Source organism: Oncorhynchus kisutch, linkage group LG21 (assembly GCF_002021735.2).
Source record: "Oncorhynchus kisutch isolate 150728-3 linkage group LG21, Okis_V2, whole genome shotgun sequence".
NCBI lineage: Eukaryota > Metazoa > Chordata > Actinopteri > Salmoniformes > Salmonidae > Oncorhynchus > Oncorhynchus kisutch.
Window position 1 is genome coordinate 17,444,969 of NC_034194.2, and position 25,564 is coordinate 17,470,532.

At 45.1% G+C, this 25,564-nt stretch overlaps 1 protein-coding gene across 4 annotated transcripts in view; it reads left to right on the forward strand.

The window, feature by feature from the left end:
- The first annotated feature begins 451 nt into the window (after positions 1–451).
- The window catches only part of LOC109866138 (protein FAM184A), a 153,000-nt gene continuing 127,887 nt past the window's right edge, over positions 452–25,564 (forward strand). For 2 of the 4 annotated variants that reach the window (XM_020454686.2, XM_020454685.2), the window contains exons 1-2: positions 452–828; positions 1,064–1,268. In XM_020454686.2, the coding sequence (XP_020310275.1) occupies positions 1,089–1,268 (180 nt within the window). In that variant the 5' untranslated portion in view covers positions 452–828; positions 1,064–1,088. The remainder of the gene's footprint in view (positions 829–1,063; positions 1,269–25,564) is intronic. The other 2 variants (XM_031800844.1, XM_020454688.2) reach the window with 1 other exon arrangement.

Sequence of the window (25,564 nt, forward strand, 5' to 3'; positions counted from 1 at the left end):
AAGACCAGCGCAGTAGAAATGTTCCAAAAGGTGCTCCAGGCATGCAGACAGCAAGCAGGATTGATGACCAGCTTTGTCCTCCTCACACACACACATCCCATGAATGTGTTCTTGCAACATGCACAAACGGGCTACACACACACACACACACACACACACACACACACACACACACACACACACACACACACACACACACACACACACACACACCAACACACACACACACCAACACACACACACACGCACGCACACACACATATGCAAACAAACATTCAACAATATTTGTTGAACGTTTTGATTAACACTCTATTGAAATGTAGTGCACATGTCACCTGACTCTGATCCCATCGCAGCTATACCCCCCCAAAATCAGCGCATCATTGAAAGCGATGGGAGAGAGTGAAAACGAACGGAACTGACGTCATTGACAGTAACGTAAACTGTTGAAGTCATCCTTGGTAACAGAGTCTTCAGCAATACAGCAACCACTCTGTCTGTCAGAGAGAAACACACACACACACACACACACACACACACAAGAGCTGATACAAGCTAGCTATGCATTGAAGAAACCCCTTTACGGACCGGCTTTCTCCGGTGCAAAATACCGGGTTCAACGTGAGTAACATCAATTCAACAAGATTTTCATTTGAGCAAATACCCGTGCCATGGTGACTCCTTGCTTGTCAAATACAAAGCGAAGAATTTCAAGAATTTGAGTGGTCAAAGGAACGCTACTGCCACACTTAACGTTAGCTGACGTTGGCTAGCTAATGCTGAGGACCCCTTCATGAAACACACGGCAACATTTCTTTGATGAAGACGGTAGGCAGTGTTAATTGCGTTTTGCTGTACTAGATATTCATGTGTTATTAAAACGTTATGCTAACAGCAACTGTATTGCATTTGTTTTGACCTGCCGAAAATGACAGACATTGATATTATCAAGCAGTATGTCTTGATGTATTTTTATTTGACGGATTTGAGGAGAAAGATCCTGTTGCGGGGGAACCTGCTTTGACCTTTGTGCTATTGTCATTGATACATCACATTCTTCTAGTAACAACATTTGAAGGATCGTGAAGATGGCGACTGGAGCGGGTTGGCAGCAATACTACAGCCCTGCAGCTGGCAATCCATCGTCCGGAGCAGGGAAATATAATTCTGGCTCATCATCTACAATGTCTTACCAGTCGGGCATCACCATGGAATATACCCAAGATCTGCACCTCAAAATGAGCAAGAAAATAGCACAGCTGACAAAGGTAAGGATTGTTACTGTTATAGATACTCGAGTACCAATGGACCGGTCTTTAATCAGGTGCTGTGATGCCGCTTCACTTGTCAAGGCTCGGGTGCTGAGGAGGTATCCCAGTCCTCTCATCCGGCATCTGCGAATCTTTGATTATATAAAACGCAAAATTTCACAATTATTTTATATATAGCTAGGAATTATTCAGTTCTTACATAATGATATGCCTAGTTTGGTCATATGTATGCAATAATAACATTGAACACGGAACGTTATTACAGTAGTACTCACATAATCTTGCACTAGTGCTAAATAATAATACATTTGAACCCTCGGTGCTGACAGCTGTTTACCACCAGCTGGAATAAATTGATAGTGTGAGGGCATTTTCAAATTAAGAACATTTAATTGTTACCCATTTTAATATAACCTATGTTTTTCTACAAGGTAATTTAGGAAGCAGGGTATTCCATCCCAGCCTGGTCTCATTGACTACACATAACATAGTAAATTGTAATCCCGGACACTCAAATTAGTATATGTTACGATTGGTATGGTTACATAAAACAGATGGTTACTTAACCCTTTTAGCATACCCATCCTCTAACCCTAACCTTAACCCTTTTAGCTAACCCTTCCCCTAACCCTAACCTTAACCCTTTAACCTAACTCCTACACTTAAGCCTAACCCTAAACCCTAGCCTAGCTAACGTTAGCCAGCTAGAAGGAAAGAAATTCCACAAATGTATTTTTAACAAGGCACACCTGTTAATTGAAATGCATTCCAGGTGACTATCTCATGAAGCTGGTTGAGAGAATGCCAAGAATGTGCAAAGCTGTCATCAAGGCAAAGGGTGGCTGCTTTGAAGAATCTCAAATATAAAATATAGTTTTTAGTTGTTTAATACTTTTTGTTTACTACATGATTCCATATGTGTTTTTTCATAGTTTTGATCTATTCGCTATTATTCTACAATGTAGAAAATAGAAAAAATAAAGAAAAACCCTTAAATGAGTAGGTGTGTCCAAACTTTTGACTGGTACTGTAATATGAATTGTAATTCGTAAGATATCATACGAAATGGGTGATGTACATCCGCAAATTAATACATACCATACGAAACGTAACATATCATACTAAATGTAGTGTCGAGGATTTACTTATAGAATTATACTAAATGTTCTGAGACCAGGTTGCCCATCCACACTAGGAGCAAGATCCAGTGAAGTAAAGATGAGAGATAGTGGTTCCATATTAGCCTATAGACGAGTTGGCTGAAAAAGTCACAAAAATGATGCACGCGCAATGTTACCAGAAGGAGGTATGCATTGTTATAATTCTGAACGTCAGATAGTTAGCAACAATTCACAGAAGCTGCCTTGTGGGGAATCGTAGGTGGCTCATTTCAGCTCGTTGTATCTAAAATTCGCCTAGCTAGCTAACCAACAACTGTATCGATGTATTTGAGAGACAACAAGTGCTCACTGTGCAAATGTATTTATTTTTTCATTAAACATTTGGAGACTAAATATAGTTTACATGTTGTGAACAGTCTAAGCCAACCCTGTCTTTTTTTCAACATATCTACTCACACGTCGGTTTTGTTGCTAAACAACCAACCCATCTAAACTCAACAAAAAAAGATACCTTCTCTCACTGTCGACTGCGTTTATTTTCAGCAAACTTAACATGTGTAAATATTTGTAGGAACATAACAAGATTCAACAACTTAGACATAAACTGAACAAGTTCCACAGACATGTGACTAACAGAAATGGAATGATGTGTCCCTGAACAAAGGGGGGGTCAAAATCAAAAGTAACAGTCAGTATCTGGTGTGGCCACCAGCTGCATTAAGTACCGCAGTGCATCTCCTCCTCATGGACTGCACCAGATTTGCCAGTTCTTGCTGTGAGATGTTACCACACTCTTCCACCAAGGCACCTGCAAGTTCCCCGACATTTCTGGGGGGAATTGCCCTAGCCCTCACCCTCTGATCCAACAGGTCCCAGATGTGCTCAGTATGGCCACCAATGCCACCAGCCATAGGAGCAGTATGCTGTTTATCGTTCATTGAACAAGCATGGGAAACAGTGTTTAAACCCTTAACAATGAAGATCTATGAAGTATCTTTGAAAGACAGGGTCCTGAAAAAGGGACATTTCTTTTTTTGCTGAGTTTATAACCTGACCTCATATGGGCTATTAACTCTTTAAAGTGGGCACAGCCTTTCCTTGTTGCAGGGTTTCACATTTCACTACATTATATGTGAGTTAGTTAGCTAAAGCACAAGGCAGACTGGGCCACCAGGCTAGTATTTGCATACTCTAACCTTGCGGTTTTCAATATGACAACCAATTCAAAGGCATGGTCATACAAGAAGGAGCAATACAACTGTTGCATCCTACCTCCAACTAACCCAAACAGGGTGTGGCCATGTTGTTGTGTTTCGGAGACCCCAGCAGCCCCTCTGCAACATCTGTTAAGAAACGTCATTTCTTGTTCCTCCCTGTCAAACAGACACAGACTTCATCTGATTGAAGACTAAGTGGTAAGTGTCCTCTTGTCCAGGTCATAACTCAGTCGGAACATTGAAGTAGTGGACATGGTCTGAAAAGGGATACATTTAACCTGTCCTACAGAAGGCAACTCCATTGTCTGTCGCTGATGCTCTAGTCTGGTGAAAACATTGTCTGATTCATAGTGTTTGCAGTGTCATTCAGAGTAGGTCGACACTACAGTATTTTGCAGTTCATCGAGATGCAAGACATTCATTTTTCTCAGCCTTACAGCACAGTAGTACATGTTTGTTTCTATCTCTCACCTGACTACTCTAAGTGATGGAGCAAATAACATTTGAATGCAAGGAAGTTTCAAACTGAGGAGACCTATTTTAGCTGACTGTATTTATCTATTTGAAAGGCAACCTAATATCAATGTGGTTTATATTTCTGTACAATATTATAAGACTCACTTCATTGGTCAGTTTACATCAGATATTGTGTCAGATCGCTTGAATAAAATCCATTCTGTAAAATTATTTATTTTCTTGTATGACTGTATTTTACTGTCTGTTTCATTTTGATAGAGGATGGCTGTCAGGACTGTAAGTAGGCTATTGCTCCCATAGCAACCAGTTCATTATAATTCAAGACAATATCAAGCAGGCATAAAGATGCATATTTCTCTGAAGTAACTGTCCTTGACCAATCCTTTGTCCTTAGCTTTGCTAATGAGTCCGGTAATGGCTTTATAGACAAAAGCACCTGAAAACAGAATATTATGGAGACCTATATTTTATTACTATTTACCCATAACATTGTTCCAAGGGTAAACAGGGTACTATGTGCAAAGCAGTCTCATTTTATAGGTTCATTTAAGTACTGAGCTGATCAACCGAGTTGGATCTAGCTGTAGGCTCTCAAATCTTTCCACCTGAATAGTCAAACTGCAACAATATAGGTTAGGCCAACACAGTACAGTTAAACTCTGTTTCCTCATTGATGTAGATCATGTAATATATTATGTTACTAATAAGTATGTGGTACACTACATGGCCAAGAGTATGTGGACACCCCTTGAAATTAGTGTGGGATGTGATGGTCGACGAGTAGGCATCCATATACTTCTGGTAGTGTATAGTGTATCTTGACGATTCAGATTCCCACATAAGTTCAACAAGACTGCATTTACAGAATGATCTGGAGCCAAGAGCCAGTTGAAGCCAGAATGGTAGCCCCCCCCCCCCCCCCCCCCCCTTACCCAAGCTCTGCCCAGTTAACCTGGCCACTGGCGCATGTTTCACTTTGGTTTCATTCCACCTCTGATTTAGCTCCAGCTCGCTCCCAGCACCGTGTTTACCTCTGCAATGGAGCGGGCTGCTCTGTGTAAAGTGATGACAGCACTTGAAGGAATGTGTTTCTCCCTGCCGTGCCAGGTGGTCCCGTCCATCCCCTCTCCCCAGTGAATCTCTCTCTATAGAGAGATCACTCAGAGGATGTGCTCAGACTGCTGTGATGTGTTAATACCCTTGCTAAGAGAGGGGAATATAGTGCACTGCAACGTTTGCATGTGTTGTGCCATAATCCAGGGGTTAGAAGTTATTTGATTTCTCTGATTTATCAGGTGGCAGGCTGGGCCATGCTGCAGAGCAGATGGCTACGGCCCTGGGCTCCAGGGCTTAGTTCCAATAGGTAGTGGGACTGGGAGGAACCTTAACAATATGTTATTTTAGAAAACCGCTTCAGCCTTATCTGGTGGACCTCAGATAGGGACTGAAATGGCACTACAGGCTTAACAGAAAACGCTTACTCTGCCAACGTTAACGCTACAGTACATGTATGTGGTTAGCAAACGTACTGCAAAAATTCAAACAAAGTTGTGCTGCAGCGGGCTTGCAAGACAGGAAGTCTGAAAACTCATTCTTTGTTAGCAAATGTGTAATTTATGGAGAGAATATCTAGGCTAGAACTAGTCAAGACAGGGAATTATTTTATCTTGTGGTGAGGAAAAATGCTTGTTCTTTGAGAACACAAATTGTCCATGACTTTACCTGGAGGCACTGGGGATATTGAAAATTATTTAAATTATTCTCCCAGAAGGATTCAGAGAGAGGGCGAAATCAAATGAACAAACTGTCAAGATTGAACCCTGCTGTTGAAAAAGGCAGGAGTTGTTATTAACCTTGGCAGGATGCTCTTGGCCGATTGTCACAATCCCACGTCAGATTTCATTAAGATACTCTCGCACCCCATGGCACACCCTTATCACAGGAAATAGGATTAAAGTTCTCTCTGATACACCACTGACTGTGTGATGCAATCTGTGGTAAATGGTCACTACCATACTGTACATGCTGCTCATCTGACGTCTGCCAGAACACACCTCTGTGGTGACAATAATGCAGGGTTTAGCCTGGAAAGTTCTGGAAAGTGTCTCTGAAGGTGCTTCTAGCTCCAATTGTTCCACCTCAAGTGTATTCTAGAGACAGGCGGGAGTGAAGCCGAGGAAACAATACCATTCTGGCCAATGTGTGTAAAAGTAACCTATGCATTTCTAATGAAATATCCCCAAGCATTTGACAAGGCTATTTAAGCTGGCTGGCTGTTTGTTGTTAGGGGACTGTACTGTACTGAGTTTCTACAGGAATGTGAGGAAACACCCCAGAACAAACACATGGGGGAACCTAGACAGGTGGAGATTAGAGAGGGCAGGTTGGAGGTGTCAGGTGGGTGTTTCACAGGAAAGCCACGACTAATGACAGCACAGGTCTTAACATGACTGACTGGTGGCTGCGTCACAAAACCCGTGCCTTCCCGTGCGTTATTAAACCTTACATTTTCACCCGACCAGCTCGGGCTCACAGGGAGTTAAGACTCACCGCTGATAATCTGCGTAAAACATGTTCCTGTTTACAGTTGTGTGTGCTGCTCACTGACTGCCCATCCATGCATGATGTTGCCATGGCCCTGTTCAGAGATGTCATGCAGTATGACAAGGATAAGATGTCATCATAGACATTAAAAGCAGTAGATGGTGATAGTGCTGACGTCATCCACGTATTCCTATGAAAAACTCCCGATGGCGCATGAAGCTGGAAGTATTTGAATTTGAAACACGCCATGTTGCTCAATGGGGCTGAATGGCAACAAAATCGCTATGGATCATGGTGAAAGAGGCCATAACTAGCAAAAGATCATGGTCGATGGATCACTATTTAATTATATCCACATTTTCCACCATAATTTGCAAATAAATTCATTAAAAATCCTACAATGTGATTTTCTGGATTCTCTTCCCTCATTTTGTCTGTCATAGTTGAAGTGTACCTATGATGAAAATCGCTTTTTTAAGTGGGAGAACTTGCACAATTGGTGGCTGACTAAATACTTTTTTGCCCCACTGTATTTCAATTTTTAGCTAGCTCGGTTGTCATCAAACGCTAGCCCCAAAATACTTTTTGCCCTTGGAATGCTGAGCTCCCCCAATTGTTTTCCTATGGAGAGGAATACCGGGCTATTTCACCAAATATCTCATTGTGTATATTTAGTTATTTTCAAGTCGGGTTTAACTGGTGTGAAATGGCTAGCTAGCTAGCGGGGTGCGCGCTAACAGCGTTTCAATTGGTGACGTCACTCGCTCTGAGACCTTGAAGTAGTTGTTCCCCTTGCTTTGCGAGGTTGCGGCTTTTGTGGTGTGATGGGTAACAATGCTTTGAGGGTGGCTGTTGTCTATGTGTGCAGAGGGTCTCTGGTTCGAGGCCAGGTAGGGGCGAGGAGAGGGACGGAAGCAAAACTGTTACACAGGCACCATTTTAATCAGGAGTATTCTCCTCTTTGTAATTATGTAAGTCTGGGCAGCGAGCTCGTTTGTCATCGATCGCTAGACCAGAAATAGTCCTAAGTTTACATTGTTCCCCTACTTTTTCATTAGGCAGACAAGCACACCATCGATGTGCGGATGTTTACTTTCTACACAAGTATTTTTTTTCCAATTTCGTCTGACGACCAAATTGTAGTGGTAAAATAAAAAGGGATAAATTTTTTATGGAATTCTAAGCATGACTCCAGTCAAAACAGGCTCTGCGAAAGTTCGATTCCATTTATTTGCTATGGGCGCTAGTGTTCCAGTTTAACCAACGTTCTTAAGCCGTTTTTTAGCCTTGGGTGAATTTTGACTCATTCTATTGTCCAGTCTATAGATAGCCAGAGCGAATTCACGAAAGCACACGAATGTCCATTGAGAAAGCACAACGACTATACTATTTAGCTAAGCTAAGAATGACCGAGAATAATCAAGTCAATAAACGTTGGGTAGTTAGATAGCCTGTAGTTAATATACTGGCAAGTTTGATGTATAACTACTAATGTTACGTAGCTAGCTAGCTAGCTAGCTAACATACCGGTACATACTGCTGTAATGATATGCTATGTGGTACATAAGGACAGCGTAGCTAACAAATTGTCAGCCATCATAACGTGTAAGGTAACTTATTTGAAAAGTCATTACCTTATTACATTGAGTAGCAAGCTACCCCTTGGTCGTTAGGGCAAATCTGGTCTGTGATAGGAGGGGGTTTTTTCACATCTAGCTCGGCTATTAGATATTCTTTAGTAAAGGTTGAATAATCTATTGTTCAGCTATTAGCCCCTCTCCACAATTTGCACTCGTCTGCAGGTATGTTTTGATGTGAGAGGAAGCCAGTCCCATCATAGCCACCTCACCCACTCTTAAGATAACCTTCGGACCAACTGGGGGCCCAAGGCTGGTTAGGAGACACTGCAATTGTGATGAACTGAGAGAACATTAGGGTAGCACTGTAATTCATTAATCATATGCTGTCTGCCGCTGTTCTTACCTATTTCCCTTTCTGTCTTCTACCCCTCTCTCCCCACCTCGTCTTTCTTCCTCGTTTTATAATGCACACCATATGTGCATTGAAGTACAGATTGAACTTGTATTTATAATATTACAATTATCATAATTTGAATGCATTTATTATGTATTTATAACACCTGGATAATTAACTTATTTCAATAAAGCGTTTCACATTCTCCACTTGTTGAAATGAAGTATCTTATTGAAATACTATCCTGTGTCCTCAGATTAATGCAGATGAAGGGAGTTAGATATGCATAGTTTTTTTTCTGTATATATGAATTAATAATCAATCATGTTTCTAGTTTTTTGCATAGTTACAATGTGTAATCATTGATGTCCCAGGAGCAGTAAACACTGTTGAAGTGTATAATTGTAATACATACAGTACATGCAGACACAGCATCATTCAAATAAGTTTGATATGACTGAAAAAGAATGTCTCAACTAAACATCCATAGGCATACAGTTATTTTTATCCTCCACTACACAATAAGCAAGTAAATAGTTAGCTATGTTACTTCAGCTGCATTGCAAGGCAAGCTTACACAATTGTATATTCAATTTGCAGTAAATGCTTTAGCTAGCTAGATTCTTTACATCCACTGTTTCACAAGACGGCAGCCTAGTTTGCTAGTTATTTCAGGAGTCCCTAAAACATTAAACAACAGGAATGACAAATTCATTCTCCCAACACTAACTAGTCAGATAACTTGCTAAATAGCGATTTTTGTCAATGAACTTTATGACAAAAAAATATTGGTCTCTACATTAACTAACATTCCTCTCAATTGTACATTTTGTCAGCCATCTTCCCCCAGGGACGGGTGGCTCGCGTCAAAATTTGTCATTAGAACCACTCGATATGATTGGTCATATAAAAACCTTGGGACCAAATGCATAATGAGTACTCTACCTCCCCCTTGTGGTGGTCTGAAGCAGTGAAGCTGGGTATCCCTAAGTCCCGCGGTGCAAGCTCGCAACTTTTAAAGGAGGAACCACTGTACTTATGTAATCAAGATATATTAGTGTTTTAAGTTTCGTAATTTTCTTTACAAATGTAAGAATTTTTCTTCCACTTTAACATTAGAGTATTTTGTGTAGATTGTTGGCACAAAAAAAAACAATTAAATCTATTTTAATCCCACTTTGTACCAGAACAAAATGTGGGAAAAGTCTAGGGGTGTGAATACTTTCCTGCTTTCTAGGGGCAGTAGCCGTCCAGCACAGCTTGTGACTTCACGCTCCAGACTGGACACTGGGAGCCTGGATGTCATACTATCTGATGATCTCCCCCCCCCCACCTCGAAAGACTTCAAAGCAAACGTTGTTGGTTCAGGCTGATGGACTCCTCAACACTAAAGTTGGATGATGGCCTCTCCAACACAACCTCTCCCTCAACGTGAGCAAGACAGAGGAGATGTTCATGGACTACAGGAAAAGGAGGACCGAATACATCCCCATTCACATCAACTGGTCTGTAGTGGAGTGGGTTGAGAGTTTTCAAGTTTTTTTTAACCTTTATTTAACTTGGCAAGTCAATTAAGAACAAATTATTATTTACAATGACAGCCTAGGAACAGTGGGTTAACTGCCTTGTTCAGGGGCAGAACAACAGATTTGTACTTTGTCAGCTCAGGGATTCAATCTAGCAACCTTTTGGTTACTGGTCCAATGCTCTAACCACTAGGCTACCTGCCTAAGGAGATGAACGTGGACTACAGGAAAAGGAGGCCCGAGCACGCCCCTATTCCTCATCGACGGGGCTGTAGTGGAGCAGGTTGAAAGCTTCAAGTTCCTTGGTGTCCACATCAGCAACAAACTATGATGGTCCAAACAAACCAAGACAGTCGTGACAACACCTTTTCCCCCACAGGAGACTGAAAAGATTTGGCATGGGTCTCCAGATCCTCAAAAGGTTTTACTGCGGCAACCGCTCAGCATCCGACCATAAGGCGCAACAGAAGGTAGTGCGTATGGCCCAGTACATCACTGGGGCCAAGCTTCCTGCCATCCAGGACCTATATACTAGGCGGTGTCAGAGGAAAGCCCAAAAAATTGTCAAAGACTCCAGTCACCCAAGTCATAGACTGCTCTCTCTGCTACCGTACGGCAAGAGGTATAGTATACGCCAATTCTAGGTCCATAAGGCTCCTTAACAGCTTCAATTAATCAAATGGCCACCTGGACTATTTACCCCCCCTTGATGTTACACTGCTACTACTCACTGTTTTATTATCTATGCATAGTCACTTTACCCCTACCTACAAATTACCTTGACTAACCTGTACCCCCGCAAATTGACTAGGCACCGGTACCCCCTGTATGTAGCCCCCTGTATTGTTAATTTATTGTTACTTTTTATAAAAACATTTTTATTTGAGTTATTTAGTAAATATTTTCTTAACTATATTTCTTGAACTGCATTGTTGGTTAAGGGCTTGTAAGTAAGCATTTCACGGTAAGGTCTACTACACCTGTTGTATTCGGCACATGTGACAAATAAGATTTGATTTGATTTGGTAAAGTAAATAAATAAATCTGTTGACAGAGGAATTTCATGGTCATTAGTTCATATTTCACTCTGTATTTCATGTCCTGCTGGTTTGGGAGAAATACACTGCTCAAAAAAATAAAGGGAACACTTAAACAACACAATGTAACTCCAAGTCAATCATACTTCTGTGAAATCAAACGGTCCACTTAGGAAGCAACACTGATTGACAATACATTTCACATGCTGTTGTGCAAATGGAATAGACAACAGGTGTAAATTATAGGCAATTAGCAAGACACCCCCAATAAAGGAGTGGTTCTGCAGGTGGTGACCACAGACCACTTCTCAGTTCCTATGCTTCCTGGCTGATGTTTTGGTCACTTTTGAATGCTGGCGGTGCTTTCACTCTAGTGGTAGCATGAGACGGAGTCTACAACCCACACAAGTGGCTCAGGTAGTGCAGCTCATCCAGGATGGCACATCAATGTGAGCTGTGGCAAGAAGGTTTGCTGTGTCTGTCAGCGTAGTGTCCAGAGGATGGAGGCACTACCAGGAGACAGGCCAATTACATCAGGAGAAGTGGAGGAGGCCGTAGGAGGGCAACAATCCAGCAGCAGGACCGCTACCGCCGCCTTTGTGCAAGGAGGAGCACTGCCAGAGCCCTGCAAAATGACCTCCAGCAGGCCACAAATGTGCATGTGTCTGCTCAAACGGTCAGAAACAGACTCCGTGAGGGTGGTATGAGGGCCTGACATCCAACAGGTGGGGGTTGTGCTTACAGCCCAACACCGCCAGAGAACACCAAGATTGGCAAATTCGCCACTGGCGCCCTGTGGTCTTCACAGATGAAAGCAGGTTCACACTGAGCACATGTGACAGACATGACAGTCTGGAGACGCCGTGGAGAACGTTCTGCTGCCTGCAACATCCTCCAGCATGACCGGTTTGGCGGTGGGTCAGTCATGGTGTGGGGTGGCATTTCTTTGGGGGGCCGCACAGCCCTCCATGTGCTCGCCAGAGGTAGCCTGACTGCTATTAGGTACCGAGATGAGATCCTCAGACCCCTTGTGAGACCATATGCTGGTGCGGTTGGCCCTGGGTTCATCCTAATGCAAGACAATGCTAGACCTCATGTGGCTGGAGTGTGTCAGCAGTTCCTGCAAGAGGAAGGCATTGATGCAATGGACTGGCCCACCCGTTCCCAGACCTGAATCCAATTGAGCACATCTGGGACATCATGTCTCGCTCCATCCACCAACGCCATGTTGCACCACAGACTGTTCAGGTGTTGGCGGATGCTTTAGTCCAGGTCTGGGAGGAGATCCCTCATGAGACCATCTGCCACCTCATCAGGAGCATGCCCAGGCGTTGTAGGGAAGTCATACAGGCATGTGGAGGCCACACACAACTGAGCTTGTTTTAAGGACATTACATCAAAGTTGGATCAGCCTGTAGTGTGGTTTTCCACTTTAATTTTGAGTGTGACTCCAAATCCAGACCTCCATGGGTTAATAAATTTGATTTCCTTTGATAGTTTTTGTGTGATTTTGTTGTCAGCACATTCAACTATGTCAAGAAAAAAGTATTTAATAAGAATATTTCATTCATTCAGATCTAGGATGTGTTATTTTAGTGTTCACTTAATTTTTTTGAGCAGTGTATGATGCCCCATCCTCTCACATGCAATGATCTTTGGTCTACAAGGCTCATTGTTTTTCTATCGGCCTCACATTGTCCCATGTGATGCATTAATTTGGTTTATTGTCTCTTGCACATTGTCTCCCCACGGTATTGTCAGAGATCACACCCTGCGGGTTGGCTTCTCAAGCATCGTCCTCTCACAGACACACTCTCTCACACGTACGTATTAGTGTCACGCTTTTCTGCCGGTTTCAACACTTTGGCCTGTGTGTGCTGTTATATGCTGTATGTTTGTGTGCACACACACTCAAATACACACAAACATACAGCTTATAACAGCACACACAGCCATAATACATCCTGCTCCTACAAGGAAGGTAGGGAGAGCATTAGCTTGTGAAACTAGATAACCTAAATAAATCAATATTCTAACTGGTGGAAGGACTACAGGCCAGAGTGTACAGCTCCTGCTCTATCATGGTTAAAGAGAGATGATGCTGTATGCATTAGTAAGCCTGGTGGAAGGGGCTAGCGTCAGGGGCCTTTCCCAAGGACCCCCGGAGGGCCCTCCGCTATCACAGCCCAATCTGCGCCTCTCTCTGCTGCCTCACTTCTCTGCCTCAACCCCCTGCTAAGGGACTGTGTGCCATTATTAACGCCAAAAACATGAACAGAAGAGGACCAAGAGATAAAGGAATCCACTACCCTGTCCATCATAAAAATCTAATAAAAACTAGGTTTTCTGATTCCCAGGCTAGAGGATTCCCCCCCTTTTGTCAAAGGGAGTACAGTCAGATCTAGCCTACTCCTGGTGCACCTGATTTCATCAGCCTGTAGCTGGCTGTGCAGTGCAGGACCTAGGACCCAAGGATAGGTTGCTTTTCCTTTTGCATTTATCAGAGGAGCCCTGCCTTAGTGCTGACAGGCCGACTCACCAGCGCCCACGACTTGGCGGCTGCAGAAATGTTCCAATTAAGATGACAGAGAGCCGATATGACTTGGCCTTTCGCATCAGAGGGTGGCAAGTTAATAGCGGTTGACTCTAGAACCCCTCCACCTGCGGTCCATAAGAGGGGAGGTGTGGGGTGAGGAATGAACTGCAGTTAGAGGAGGACTGCTGGCTCTGGTTGGCTTGGATGAGAGGAGAAGAGTGGAGCGACTAGGCCAGACTTTTCTTTTAAGGCCCAGTAAATGGCTGCCACATTAACATGCCGAGTCGGTGCAGTCTGAAGTGGGCTGCCTGTCGGGCTGTGGGCTGCCGAGGTGGCCAGCTCAATCATCCAGGTGCTGTAAAGTGAATCATATCAGTGAAAAACAGACTGGCTGGGGTCAGGACCTGGCCTACCATGCGTACTGGAAGACACTACTGGAGGCACTGTGTCTGAGTCTAGCTGTCTCATATCTCCCTGAATTCTCTGTTTCTCTGTTCTGCAAGCTTCGCGCTCTCTCCCTCCCACTGGTTCTGTTGTTCTTTTTGTTTGGGTCAGGGCGATGTTAGTTGGCTGCGCCACAGAGTTAACGGCTGCTCTAGACATCTGTCTGAACAAAATGAAGAGAAGCACTGTCAATACATCTGAACAAAATGAAGAGAAGCACTGTCAATACAGATTGCAGCTTCCAGAGGTTTCGTCACTTTGGGTGTGTGTGTATGTTGGCCACTCTTTGGCCTCTGCTCTGACTCATTGGTTTTCCCAATGACTCAGCCGACTCAGCAAGAGCTATCAGCTGCTTCTCGCTATCACATAATGTACAATCAATGTTAAGATACTTTCACCTCAACCGCCATCCAATTCTTCACTCACAGAACCACAGGCGGATCTGATGTATAGAGCAGTGGTTACCAACATTTTCCGTTCCGGGGACCACCAAATCACCGTCAAAAGCTCAAGGACCACTATTCGCGGAGTCGCAGATATATATTTTTTGCATAATATTTAAATAATGTTCAAATTGTCCATTTTAGCAGTGAATGTAACAAATTAAAGGCCTATATTATTGTCAATGGTGTGCGTACAGGGAGCGGAGTCAGGTGCAGGAGAGCAGAGAGTTATTTAGGCAGGAGTGTCACGCGGGACTAGGTGGGTGAGGAAGGAAGGAATCAGGCGCAGAGAGTTCCATTGGGAAAAGGTGCACTTTAATGCGGCACAAAGAATAACAAGCCCAAAACACAGGGCGCGGACCATAATGTGGACCACCCAAAACACAGGGTGCCAGGTCCAGAAACACGGAACTCCTCTACCTAACGCACACACGTAACATAAATACAATCCCACACAAAACAAGGGCGGGTACACGTACTTTAACTTCTTCGATATAGGGGGCACTCTTTTAATTTTGGGATAAAAAAACGTTCCCGTTTTAAACAAGGTATTTTGTCACGAAAAGATGCTCGACTATGCATATAATTGACAGCTTTGGAAAGAAAACACTCTGACGTTTCCAAAACTGCAAAGATATTGTCTGTGAGTGCCACAGAACTGATGCTACAGGCGAAACCAAGATGAAATTTCAAACAGGAAATGCCCCAGATTTTGAAGGCGCTGTGTTCCAATGTCTCCTTATATGGCTGTGAATGCGCCAGGAATGAGCTTACACTTTCTGTCGTTTCCCCAAGGTGTCTGCAGCATTGTGACGTATTTGTAGGCATATCATTGGAAGATTGACCATAAGAGACTACATTTACCAGGTGCTCGCTTGGTGTCCTCCGTCGAAATTATTGCGTAATCTCCAGCTGCGTGTATTTTTCCATTTGCTTCAGAGGAGAAACCAAACTGCCACGAATGATTTATCATCGAATAGATATGTGAAAAACACCTTGAGGATTGATTCTAAACAACGTTTGCCATGTTTCTGTCGAATATTATGGAGTTAATTTTGAAAAAAGTTTGGCGTTGTAATGACTGAATTTTCGGGGTTTTTTCTTAGCCAAACATGATGAACAAAACGGAGCAATTTCTCCTACACAAATCATCTTTTTTGAAAAACTGACAATTTGCTATCTAACTGAGAGTCTCCTCATTGAAAACATCCGAAGTTCTTCAAAGGTAAATGATTTTATTTGAATGCTTTTCTTGTTTTTGTGAAAATGTTGCCTGCTGAATGCTAGGCTTAATGCTATGCTAGCTATCAATACTCTATCAATACTCTTACACAAATGCTTGTGTAGCTATGGTTGAAAAGCATATTTTGAAAATCTGAGATGACAGTGTTGTTAACAAAAGGCTAAGCTTGTGAGTGAATATATTTCTTTAGTTTCATTTTCCTTAACGCGATTTTCATGAATAGTTAACGTTGCGTCATGGTAATGAGCTTGAGCTATGATTACGCTCCCGGATACGGGATTGCTCGACGCAAGAAGTTAAATAAGGAAGCCCATTAAGCACATACAACACATACAACAGGACACAGGTGAAACTAATAAGACAAAACAAACAGACAACGAAAAAAGGCCGGTGACGAAGACCGCCGAGCACCGCCCGAACAGGCAGGGGAGCCAACTTCGGCGGAAGTCGTGACAGTACCCCCCCCCGACGCGCGGCTCCCGCAGCGCGCCACCACCGGCCTCGAGGGTGACCCAGAGGGCGAGGCGCCGGGCGATCCGGGTGGAAGCGGTGGAAGTCTCTCAGGAGAGAAGGATCCAAAATGTCCCCCACCGGTACCCAGCACCTCTCCTCCGGACCGTACCCCTCCCAGTCCACGAGGTACTGTAGGCCCTTCACCCGGGGTCTCGAGTCCAGAATGCCACGTACTGTGTATGCCGGGGACCCCTCGATGTCCAGAGGGGGCGGAGGGAACTCAGGCACCTCACCTACCTGAAGGGGACCAGCCACCACCGGCCTGAAGAGAGACCCATGAAACGAGGGGTTAATACAATAATACCTAGGAAGTTGTAACCTGTAACACACCTCATTTATTCTCCTCAGGACTTTAAATGGCCCCATACACTGCGGCCCCAGCTTCCGGCAGGGCAGGCGGAGGGGCACTGGTCAGGTGTTGGTCAGCGCTCCTCTTCTGCCGTTCCCCCGCTAGTCTTAGCGACTCCTGGACGGCTTTCCAGGTGTCCTTGGAGCGCTGTACCCATTTCTCTACCGCAGGAGCCTCGGTCTGGCTCTGATGCCATGGGGCCAGGACCGGCTGGTAACCCAACACACACTCAAAAGGGGACATGTTCATTGAGGAGTGGCGGAGGGAGTTCTGAGCGAGCTCAGCCCAAGGAACATACCTCGCCCACTCACCAGGCCGGTCCCGGCAATATCACCGCAGAAACCTGCCCACATCCTGGTTTACGCGCTCCACCAGTATCGCCCTCTAGGACTCCGCACTGTCCTTTCGATGCCAGGATGACCCCAGGAGGGTAGAGTATGAGCCCAACAGATAAGTTTATCCCGGACCGGCTCTAACCGTGAGGCCCTCTCTATCTCCGCGTCCACCTCCCATACTACCGGTGCCACGAGACATGAAGGTGGAATGATGGGAGTCGGCTCAACGGACCGCTCCTCGATATCATAGAGGCGGGACAGGGCGTCGGCTTTGGTGTTTTGGGAGCCTGGCCGGTACGAGATGGTGAAACGAAACCGGGTAAAAAACATGGCCCAACAGTCTCCTCGCTGCCCGGATATACTCGAGATTACGATGGTCAGTCCAGATGAGAAAAGGGTGCTTCGCCCCCTCAAGCCAATGTCTCCACACCTTCAGAGCCTTGACTACAGCTAACAACTCCCGGTCCCCCACGTCATAGTTTCGCTCTTGGTGGCACGCCCGAGCGCTGGGACAGCACGGCCCCGACCCCCGCCTCGGACGCATCCACCTCCACTATGAACGCTAAAGAGGGGTCCAGATGCGCCAACATGGGCGCATTGGTGAACAGCTCCTTCAGACGACTGAAAGCTCTGCCCGCCTCTGCTGACCAAGGCAAGTGCACCGGTCCTCCCTTCAGCAGTGAGGTAATGGGAGCAGCCACCTGACCAAAACCCCGGATAAACCTCCGGTAGTAATTGGCAAACCCTAAAAACCGCTGCACCTCTTTCACCGTGGTCGGAGTCGGCCAATTACGCACAGCTGTAACGCGGTCACACTCCATCACCACCTCAGAGTTGGAAATACGATAACCCAGGAAGGAAACGGCCTGTTTGAAGAACACACATTTCTCGGCCTTGCAATACAGGTCATGCTTCAGCAGTCGCCCAAGTACCTTACGCACCAGAGACACGTGCGCCGCACGTGTGGCAGAATAGATCAAGATGTCATCGATGTACACTACCACTCCCTGCCCGAGCAGGTCTCTGAGAATTTCATCTACGAAGGATTGGAAGACGGCTGGGGCAGTTTTCAACCCATATGGCATGACGTGGTACTGACATGGCCAGATGTAGTACTAAATGCGGTTTTCCACTCATCTCCTCCCCGGATACGCACCAGATTATACGCACTCCTCAGGTCCAGTTTTGTGAAGAAGCACGCCTCGTGAAATGATTCCACCGCCGTAGCGATGAGAGGTAGTGGGTAATGAAACCCCACTGTGATAGAATTTAGACCTCGATAATCAATGCACGGACACAGACCTCCCTCCTCCTTCTTCACAAAAAAGAATCTCGAGGAGACGGGTGATGCGGAGGGCTGAATGTACCCCTGTTCCAGCGATTCAGCAACATATGTCTCCATAGCTACTGCATCCTCCTGGGACAATGGGTACCCGTGACTCCTAGGAATTGCAGCGTTCTCCAGGAGGTCTATCACGCAGTCCCCTCGACGATGGGGTGGTAATTGGGTCGCCTTCCTTTTACTGAAGGCGATAGCCAAATCAGCATATTCAGAGGGAATGCGCACGGTGGAAACCTGGTCTGGACTCTCCACCGTAGTCGCACCAACGGCAACGTCTATACACCTGCCTGAACACTCCTCTGACCACCCATTAAAGGCCCCCTGTTGCCAAGAAATCACCAGGTTGTGCTGAGCTAGCCAGGGAATTCCCAACACCACTGGAAACGCAGTTGAATCGATAAGGAACAGACTAATCTGCTCCTTATGACTCCCCTGCGTTACCATGTCCAGTGGCACCGTGGCCTCCCTGACCACTCCTGACCCTAATGGTCGTCTGTCTAAGGAGTGCACGGGGAAAGGTAGGTCTAACGACACAAGGGGAATCCCTAGCCTTAACGCGAGCCCACGATCCATAAAGTTCCCATCTGCGGCTGAATCGACTAGCGCCTTATGCTGTAGAGAGGGAGAAAACCCAGGAAAAGAGGTTAACACATACATATGACCGACAGGAAGCTCTGGGTGAGTCTGGTGCTGACTCACCTGGGGTGACCGAGTAGTGCTCCGCCTGCCCTCCCGACTCCCGGACGAGTTCCTCCAGCACCGGTCGGCCGTGTGCCCTCGCCGACCACAACTGGTGCAGGAGGAAACTCCTCCTCCGGTCCCCCTCGAAATAGCCCCCCCTAACTCCATGGGGATGGGAGCAGGAGGGCCGGGAGGTGGAAACGACAGGGCCTGTTCCGAACGCCTGCGGGCAGCCAGCAGGTTGTGGAGACGGATGAACATGTCGATAAGCTCATCCAGCGTGAGGGTGGTGTCCCGACACGCTAGCTCCCTGCGGACGTCCTCCCTGAGGCTACATCGGAAATGGTCTATCAAAGCCCTGTCATTCCACCCTGCTCCTGCGGCCAAGGTCCTGAACTCCAGGTCAAAGCCCTGCATGCTCCTCGTCTCCTGACGCAGGTGGAACAACCGTTCACACGCCGCACGACCCTCTGGTGGGTGATCAAATACAGCTCGGAATCGGCGGGTGAACTCGGGGTAGTGATCCTTCGCCGAGTCTGGGCCATTCCACACTGCGTTTGCCCACTCTAGGGCTTGTCCCGTCAGACAGGAGACGAGGACGCTCATGCTCTCCTCTCCTTAGGGAGTAGGACGAACGGTCGCCAGGTATAGTTCAAGCTGTAGGAGGAACCCCTGACACCCCTGGCGCCAACCGAAGTGCCGGATGCGGTAGCAGGGGCAGGAGGTGCTGGTGGAGGGGGTGCTGGAGATGAGATGGGAAGGCCACTCCTCTCCCATCGATCCATCCTCTCCATCATCAGATCCATCGCCGATCCAATCCGGTGGAGAATACTGGTATGATGGAGGACCCTTTCCTCCATCGATGGGAGAGGAGGTGCGGCTGCTCCTGCTGATTCCATGTTTGAGGTGCGGGATTCTGTCACGCGGGACTAGGTGGGTGAGGAAGGAATCAGGCGCAGAGAGTTCCACTGGGAAAAGGTGCACTTTAATGCGGCACAAAAATAGCAAGCCCAAAACACAGGGCGCAGACAATAATGTGGACCACCCAAAACACAGGGTGCCAGGTCCAGAAACACGAACACCTCTACCTAACGCACACATGTAACATAGATACAATCCCGCACAAAACAAGGGCGGGTACACATATTTTAAATAAGGAAGCCCATTAAGCACATACAACAGGACACAGGTGAAACTAATAAGACAAAACAAACAGACAACGAAAAAGGGAACGGTGGCGGCTAGTAAGCCGGTGACGAAGACCGCAGAGTACGCCCGAACAGGCAGGGGAGCCAACTTCGGCGGAAGTCGTGACAAAGAGAAACCAATAGACGGACGCCACTGCGTCGAAAACCTCTATCCAATATGCCAAAGTGCAAAAACGCGCAAACAGTCACAATAATCAAGTACAAACAAATAAACATACCTCGTGAATATAAAACACGGAATAAACTCACACCAGAAATAGTGCCTCAAAAATGACACGTAACACGAAACAATCACACACAAAGACATGAGGGGGAACAGAGGAATAAATACAAGTAGTGTGATTGAGGAATGAAAACAAGGTGTGCAGGGAACGAGACAAAAATGGATAAATGAAAAATGGAGCAGCCGGTGACGTCTACCGCCGAACGCCGCCTGAACAAGGAGAGGAGCCGACTTCGGCGGGAGTCGTGACAATTATTAACAATTTGCATTGTGAAAAGTAATGTAAAATTGCTTATAATACCATTAATACTCCCAACTGTTATTATGTTTTAAAGAAAATAAATTGTTAAAAAATATAACACCTGCAATGCCCCCGCGGAACACAATTGTTCTACAGACCACTGGTTGAAATCCACTGGTTCTGTATATAGAGTCCAGAGTATGTGAACGCAGTTGGAGCGGAGCGAGGAGTGTGCCCAATTTGACTGGAGCACGGAGCGAGAGTCAGCCTTCTCGCCCACTCCAATTTCACTTCAGTAGCGTTTACTTTACGAGCTCCGGGCATGCCCAGCCCAGCATGCATTTGTAGTCTACTTGTGCGCTGCTATAGTCCATTGCTTTAGCTACTGTCACGGAGTTCGCTAAATATTTACGAAAGAGTGTTTAGAATCCCCAGTGGCTCTGCAATATTCTCCACTGCTGGCCTGCGCTCCAGGCACCATCTCATGCGCCTGAAGCCACAGACTCTGACCAAACTCATGCTTCTAAAAATGAATTCAAAGGCACTGTAGACTGGGCCTAATTAGGCATTTTTCCTTTAATTTGTATTTAATTCTAAGTAAGTCACAGCCTATATGCACAATTTATAGACTACAATGATTTAAAACAACTAAATGTTGTTTCAATACTGAGCGCTTTATGTCCCTACCAACCTATTTGGTCGCACTCGCAAATGCTTCACATTGTATTTCTTTGTAGGCTATAGCCTTGAAATAATTGAACTAATATAGCCTAAATAATTTATTTTCGGTGGGGAGCGGCTCCATGAGCGATGAGCGGGAACCTCGGCTCACATGCTCTGATATAGGCTGCTGTCGGGGCCATTTTGAACACTGAAGTAAAGTCAATGGTATTAAACACATTGTGTTTCAGGCCTCTCCAAGGTCTTTGGAGTTGAATGGTTATAAATCTCTTGGCTCGGGTGTTGGGCTTGTTTGTTCGCCTGACAACAAGTGCGATCGTGAGTGTATGTGTGTGTGGAGTGCTACCCTCTCCTCTCTCAGTTCTTCTGAGCTCCGCCACAAATCAGTTTTTACTGTCCTTGGTCGACATCTCACTTGGTTTTAACACCTAACGTGGTGCTGGCAACTCTGCATAAACGCTCATGCTACAGATGATAGAGCAGGCTGGAATGAGCTCACAGTGAAACTCTCAATGGTAAGAACTTAGCAGAGAAACCAAATCCTGACAGTTGATATAATGACGTCATTGATAAAATGTGTCTCTGTAATACAGTAATGTGGCCTCTCCCACAGCCCTCAGCACCCTTCATGATGCTTAAACCAGGTGAGCCCACTCCCTCTCTTCCTTTACTACACTATAAAGCCTGTTTTAGAGAAGTCTGAGCTAGGGATCTCACTCAGGCCTGGCACACTGGCCTCTCCCACAGCCCTCAGCACCCTTCATGATGCTGCTTTGCCTCTCAGACAGGCCTAAGGAGGGAGAGTGGTGGCACAGATAGAGAGAGAGAGTCTGTGTGCATGTTCGTGCCTATATAAAGTCTACACCCCCTTGAACTTTTGTTTTTATTTTGTGGTGATACAAAGTGGAATTGAAAAAGATTTAATTGTATTTTTTTGTCATCGATGACAAATTTTTACAAATTAAATTACTAAAATGTAGTTGTTGCATAAGTATTTATTCACCCCCTTTGTTTAGGCAAGCCTAAATTAGTTCAGATGTAAAAATTGGCTTACAAATCACATAATAAGTTACATGGACTCACTCTGTGTGAAATAATAGGGATTGACATGATTTTTTTAATGAATAACCCTCTGTCCCCCATACATACAACATCTGCAAGGTCCCTCAGTCAAGTATTGGATTTTAAGCACAGATTCAACTACAAAGACCAGGGAGCTTTTCAAAGCCTCATAAAGAAGGGCTGTGATTGGTAGGGATGTGATTGATGGGTAACAATAACAAATCAGACATTGAATCACAGGAGGTTTGTGGCACCTTAATTGGGGAGAACGGGCTTGTGATAATGGCTGGAGCGGAATCAGTGGAATGGTATCAAACAGATGGTTTCCATGTGTTTGATACCATTCCATTTACTCCGTTCCAGCCATTAATATGAGCCGTTCTCCCATCAGCAGCCTCCACTGCATTGAGTATATCTTTAAGCATTTTCAAGTTAATAATTATATTAAATCACCTAGACACATCAAAGATGCAGTCGTCCTTCTGAACTGAGCTGCAGGACAGGAAAGAAACTGCTTAGGGATGTCACCATGAGGCCATTGGTGATTTTAAAACAGCTACAGAGTTCAATGGCTGTGATGGGAGAAAACTGGATGGATCAACAACATTTTAGTGAGTCCACAATTGTCACGATCGTCGTATGGAGTAGACCAAAGCGCAGCGGGGTGTGAATCCATTATTTTATTGAATGACGAAAAAACACAAAGAACACTTAAACCCCAAAAAACCGTGACGCTATGACAATGAGTGCAGACACAGGCAACTACACATAGACAATAACCCACCAACTACAATACAACACAGGCTACCTAAATATGGTTCCCAATCAGAGAAAACAACAAACACCTGCCACTGATTGAGAACCATATCAGGCCAAAACACATAGAAATAGACAAACTAGACACACAACATAGAATGCCCACTCCTATCACACCCTGACCAAACAAAACATAGAAACAAACAATGCAAATCATGGTCAGAGTGTGACAACAATAATGACCTAAATGACAGAGTGAAAAGAAGAATACAAATATACAGAATAAAAATATTCCAAAATATGCAAGAAAAAGTATGTGAACCCTTTGGAATTACCTGGACTTCTACATAAATTGGTCATGAAAACATTTATCTCATCATCTCAATCACAACAACAGACAAACACAGTCTGCTTAAACTAATAACACACAACAATTATACGTTTATTGAACACACCGTGTAAACATTCATAGTGTAGGGTGGGAAAAGTATGTTAACCCTTGGATTTAATAACTGGTTGACCCTTCTTTGGCAGCAATAACCTCAACCAAACGGTTTCTGGAGTTGCAGATCAGACCTGCACAACGGTCAGGTGGAATTATTGGACCATTCTTCTTTACAAAACTGTTTCAGTTGAGCAATATTCTTAGGATTTCTGGTGTGAACCGCTCTTGAGGTCATGCCACAGCATTTTAAATCGGGTTGAGGTCAGGACTCTGACTGGGCCACTCCAGAAGGCGTATTTTCTTCTGTTGTCGATTTACTTCTGTGTTTTGGGTCGTTGTCCTGTTGCATCACCGAACTTCTGTTGAGCTTCAATTGGCAGACAGATAGCCTTACATTCTCCTGCAAAATGTCTTGATAAACTTGGGAATTCATTTTTTCTTTGAAGATAGCAAGCTGTCCAGGCCCTGAGGCAGCAAAGCATCCCCAAACTATGATGCTCCCTCCACCATAGTTTACAGTTGGGATTTGTTTTTTGATGTTGGTGTGCTGTTCCTTTTTCTCTCCACACATAGTGTTGTGTGTTCCTTCCAAACAACTCAACTTTAGTTTAATCTGTCCACAGAATATTTTGCCAGAAGATGGAACAACCTGGTGCTCTTTTACGAACTTCAGACGTGCAGCAATGTTTTTTTGGACAGCAGGGGCTTCTTCCATGGTGTCCTCCCATGAACACCATTCTTGTTTAGTGTTTTACGTATCGTAGACTCGTCAACAGAGATGTTAGCATGTTCCAGAGATTTCTGTTAGTCTGTAGCTGACACTCTAGGATTCTTCTTAACCTCTTAACCTTAACCTGTGCTCGTGCAGTCATCTTTGCAGGATGGCCACAGGGAGAGTAGAAACAGTGCTGAACTTTCTCCATTTATAGACAATTTGTCTTACCGTGGACTGATGAACATCAAGGCTTTTAGAGATACTTTTGTAACCCTTTCCAGCTTTATGCAAGTCAACAATTCTTAATCTTAGGTCTTCTAAGATCTCTTTTGTTCGAGGCATGGTTCACATCAGGCAATGCTTCTTGTGAATAGCAAACTCAAATTTTGTGAGTGTTTTTTATAGGGCAGCGCAGCTCTAACCAACATCTCCAATCTGATCTTATTGATTGGACTCCAGGTTAACTGACTCCTGACTCCAATTAAACACAGCAAAGAAGAAACGTCCTCTCACTGTCAACTGTGTTTATTTTCAGCAAACTTAACATGTGTAATTATTTGTATGAACAACAACAACAACTGAGACATAAACTGAACAAGTTCCACAGACATGTGGCTAACAGAAATGGAATAATGTGTCCCTGAACAAAGGGGGGTCAAAATCAAAAGTAACAGTCAGTATCTGGTGTGACCACCAGCTGCATTAAGACTGCAGTGCATCTCCTCATGGACTGTACCAGAGTTGCCAGTTCTTGCTGTGAGATGTTAGCCCACTCTTCCACCAAGGCACCTGCAAGTTCCCTAACATTTCTGGGGGAATGGCCCTAGCCCTCACCCTCCGATCCAACAGGTCCCAGACGTGCTCAATGGGAATGAGATCCTGGCTCTTCGCAGGCCATGGCAGAACGCTGACATTCCTGTCTTGCAGGAAATCATGCACAGAACGAGCAGTATGTTGTCATTGTCATGCTGGAGGGTCATGTCAGGATGAGCCTCAAGGAAGGGTACCTCATGTGGTACCACAAGGAAGGGTACCACATGAGGGAGGAGGTTGTCTGCCCTGTAACACACAGCGTTGAGATTGCCTGCAATGACTGCCCGCCACAGACCATGACGGACCCTCCACCTCCAAATCGATCCCGCTACAGAGTACAGGCCTCGGTGTAACACTCAGGCCTCGG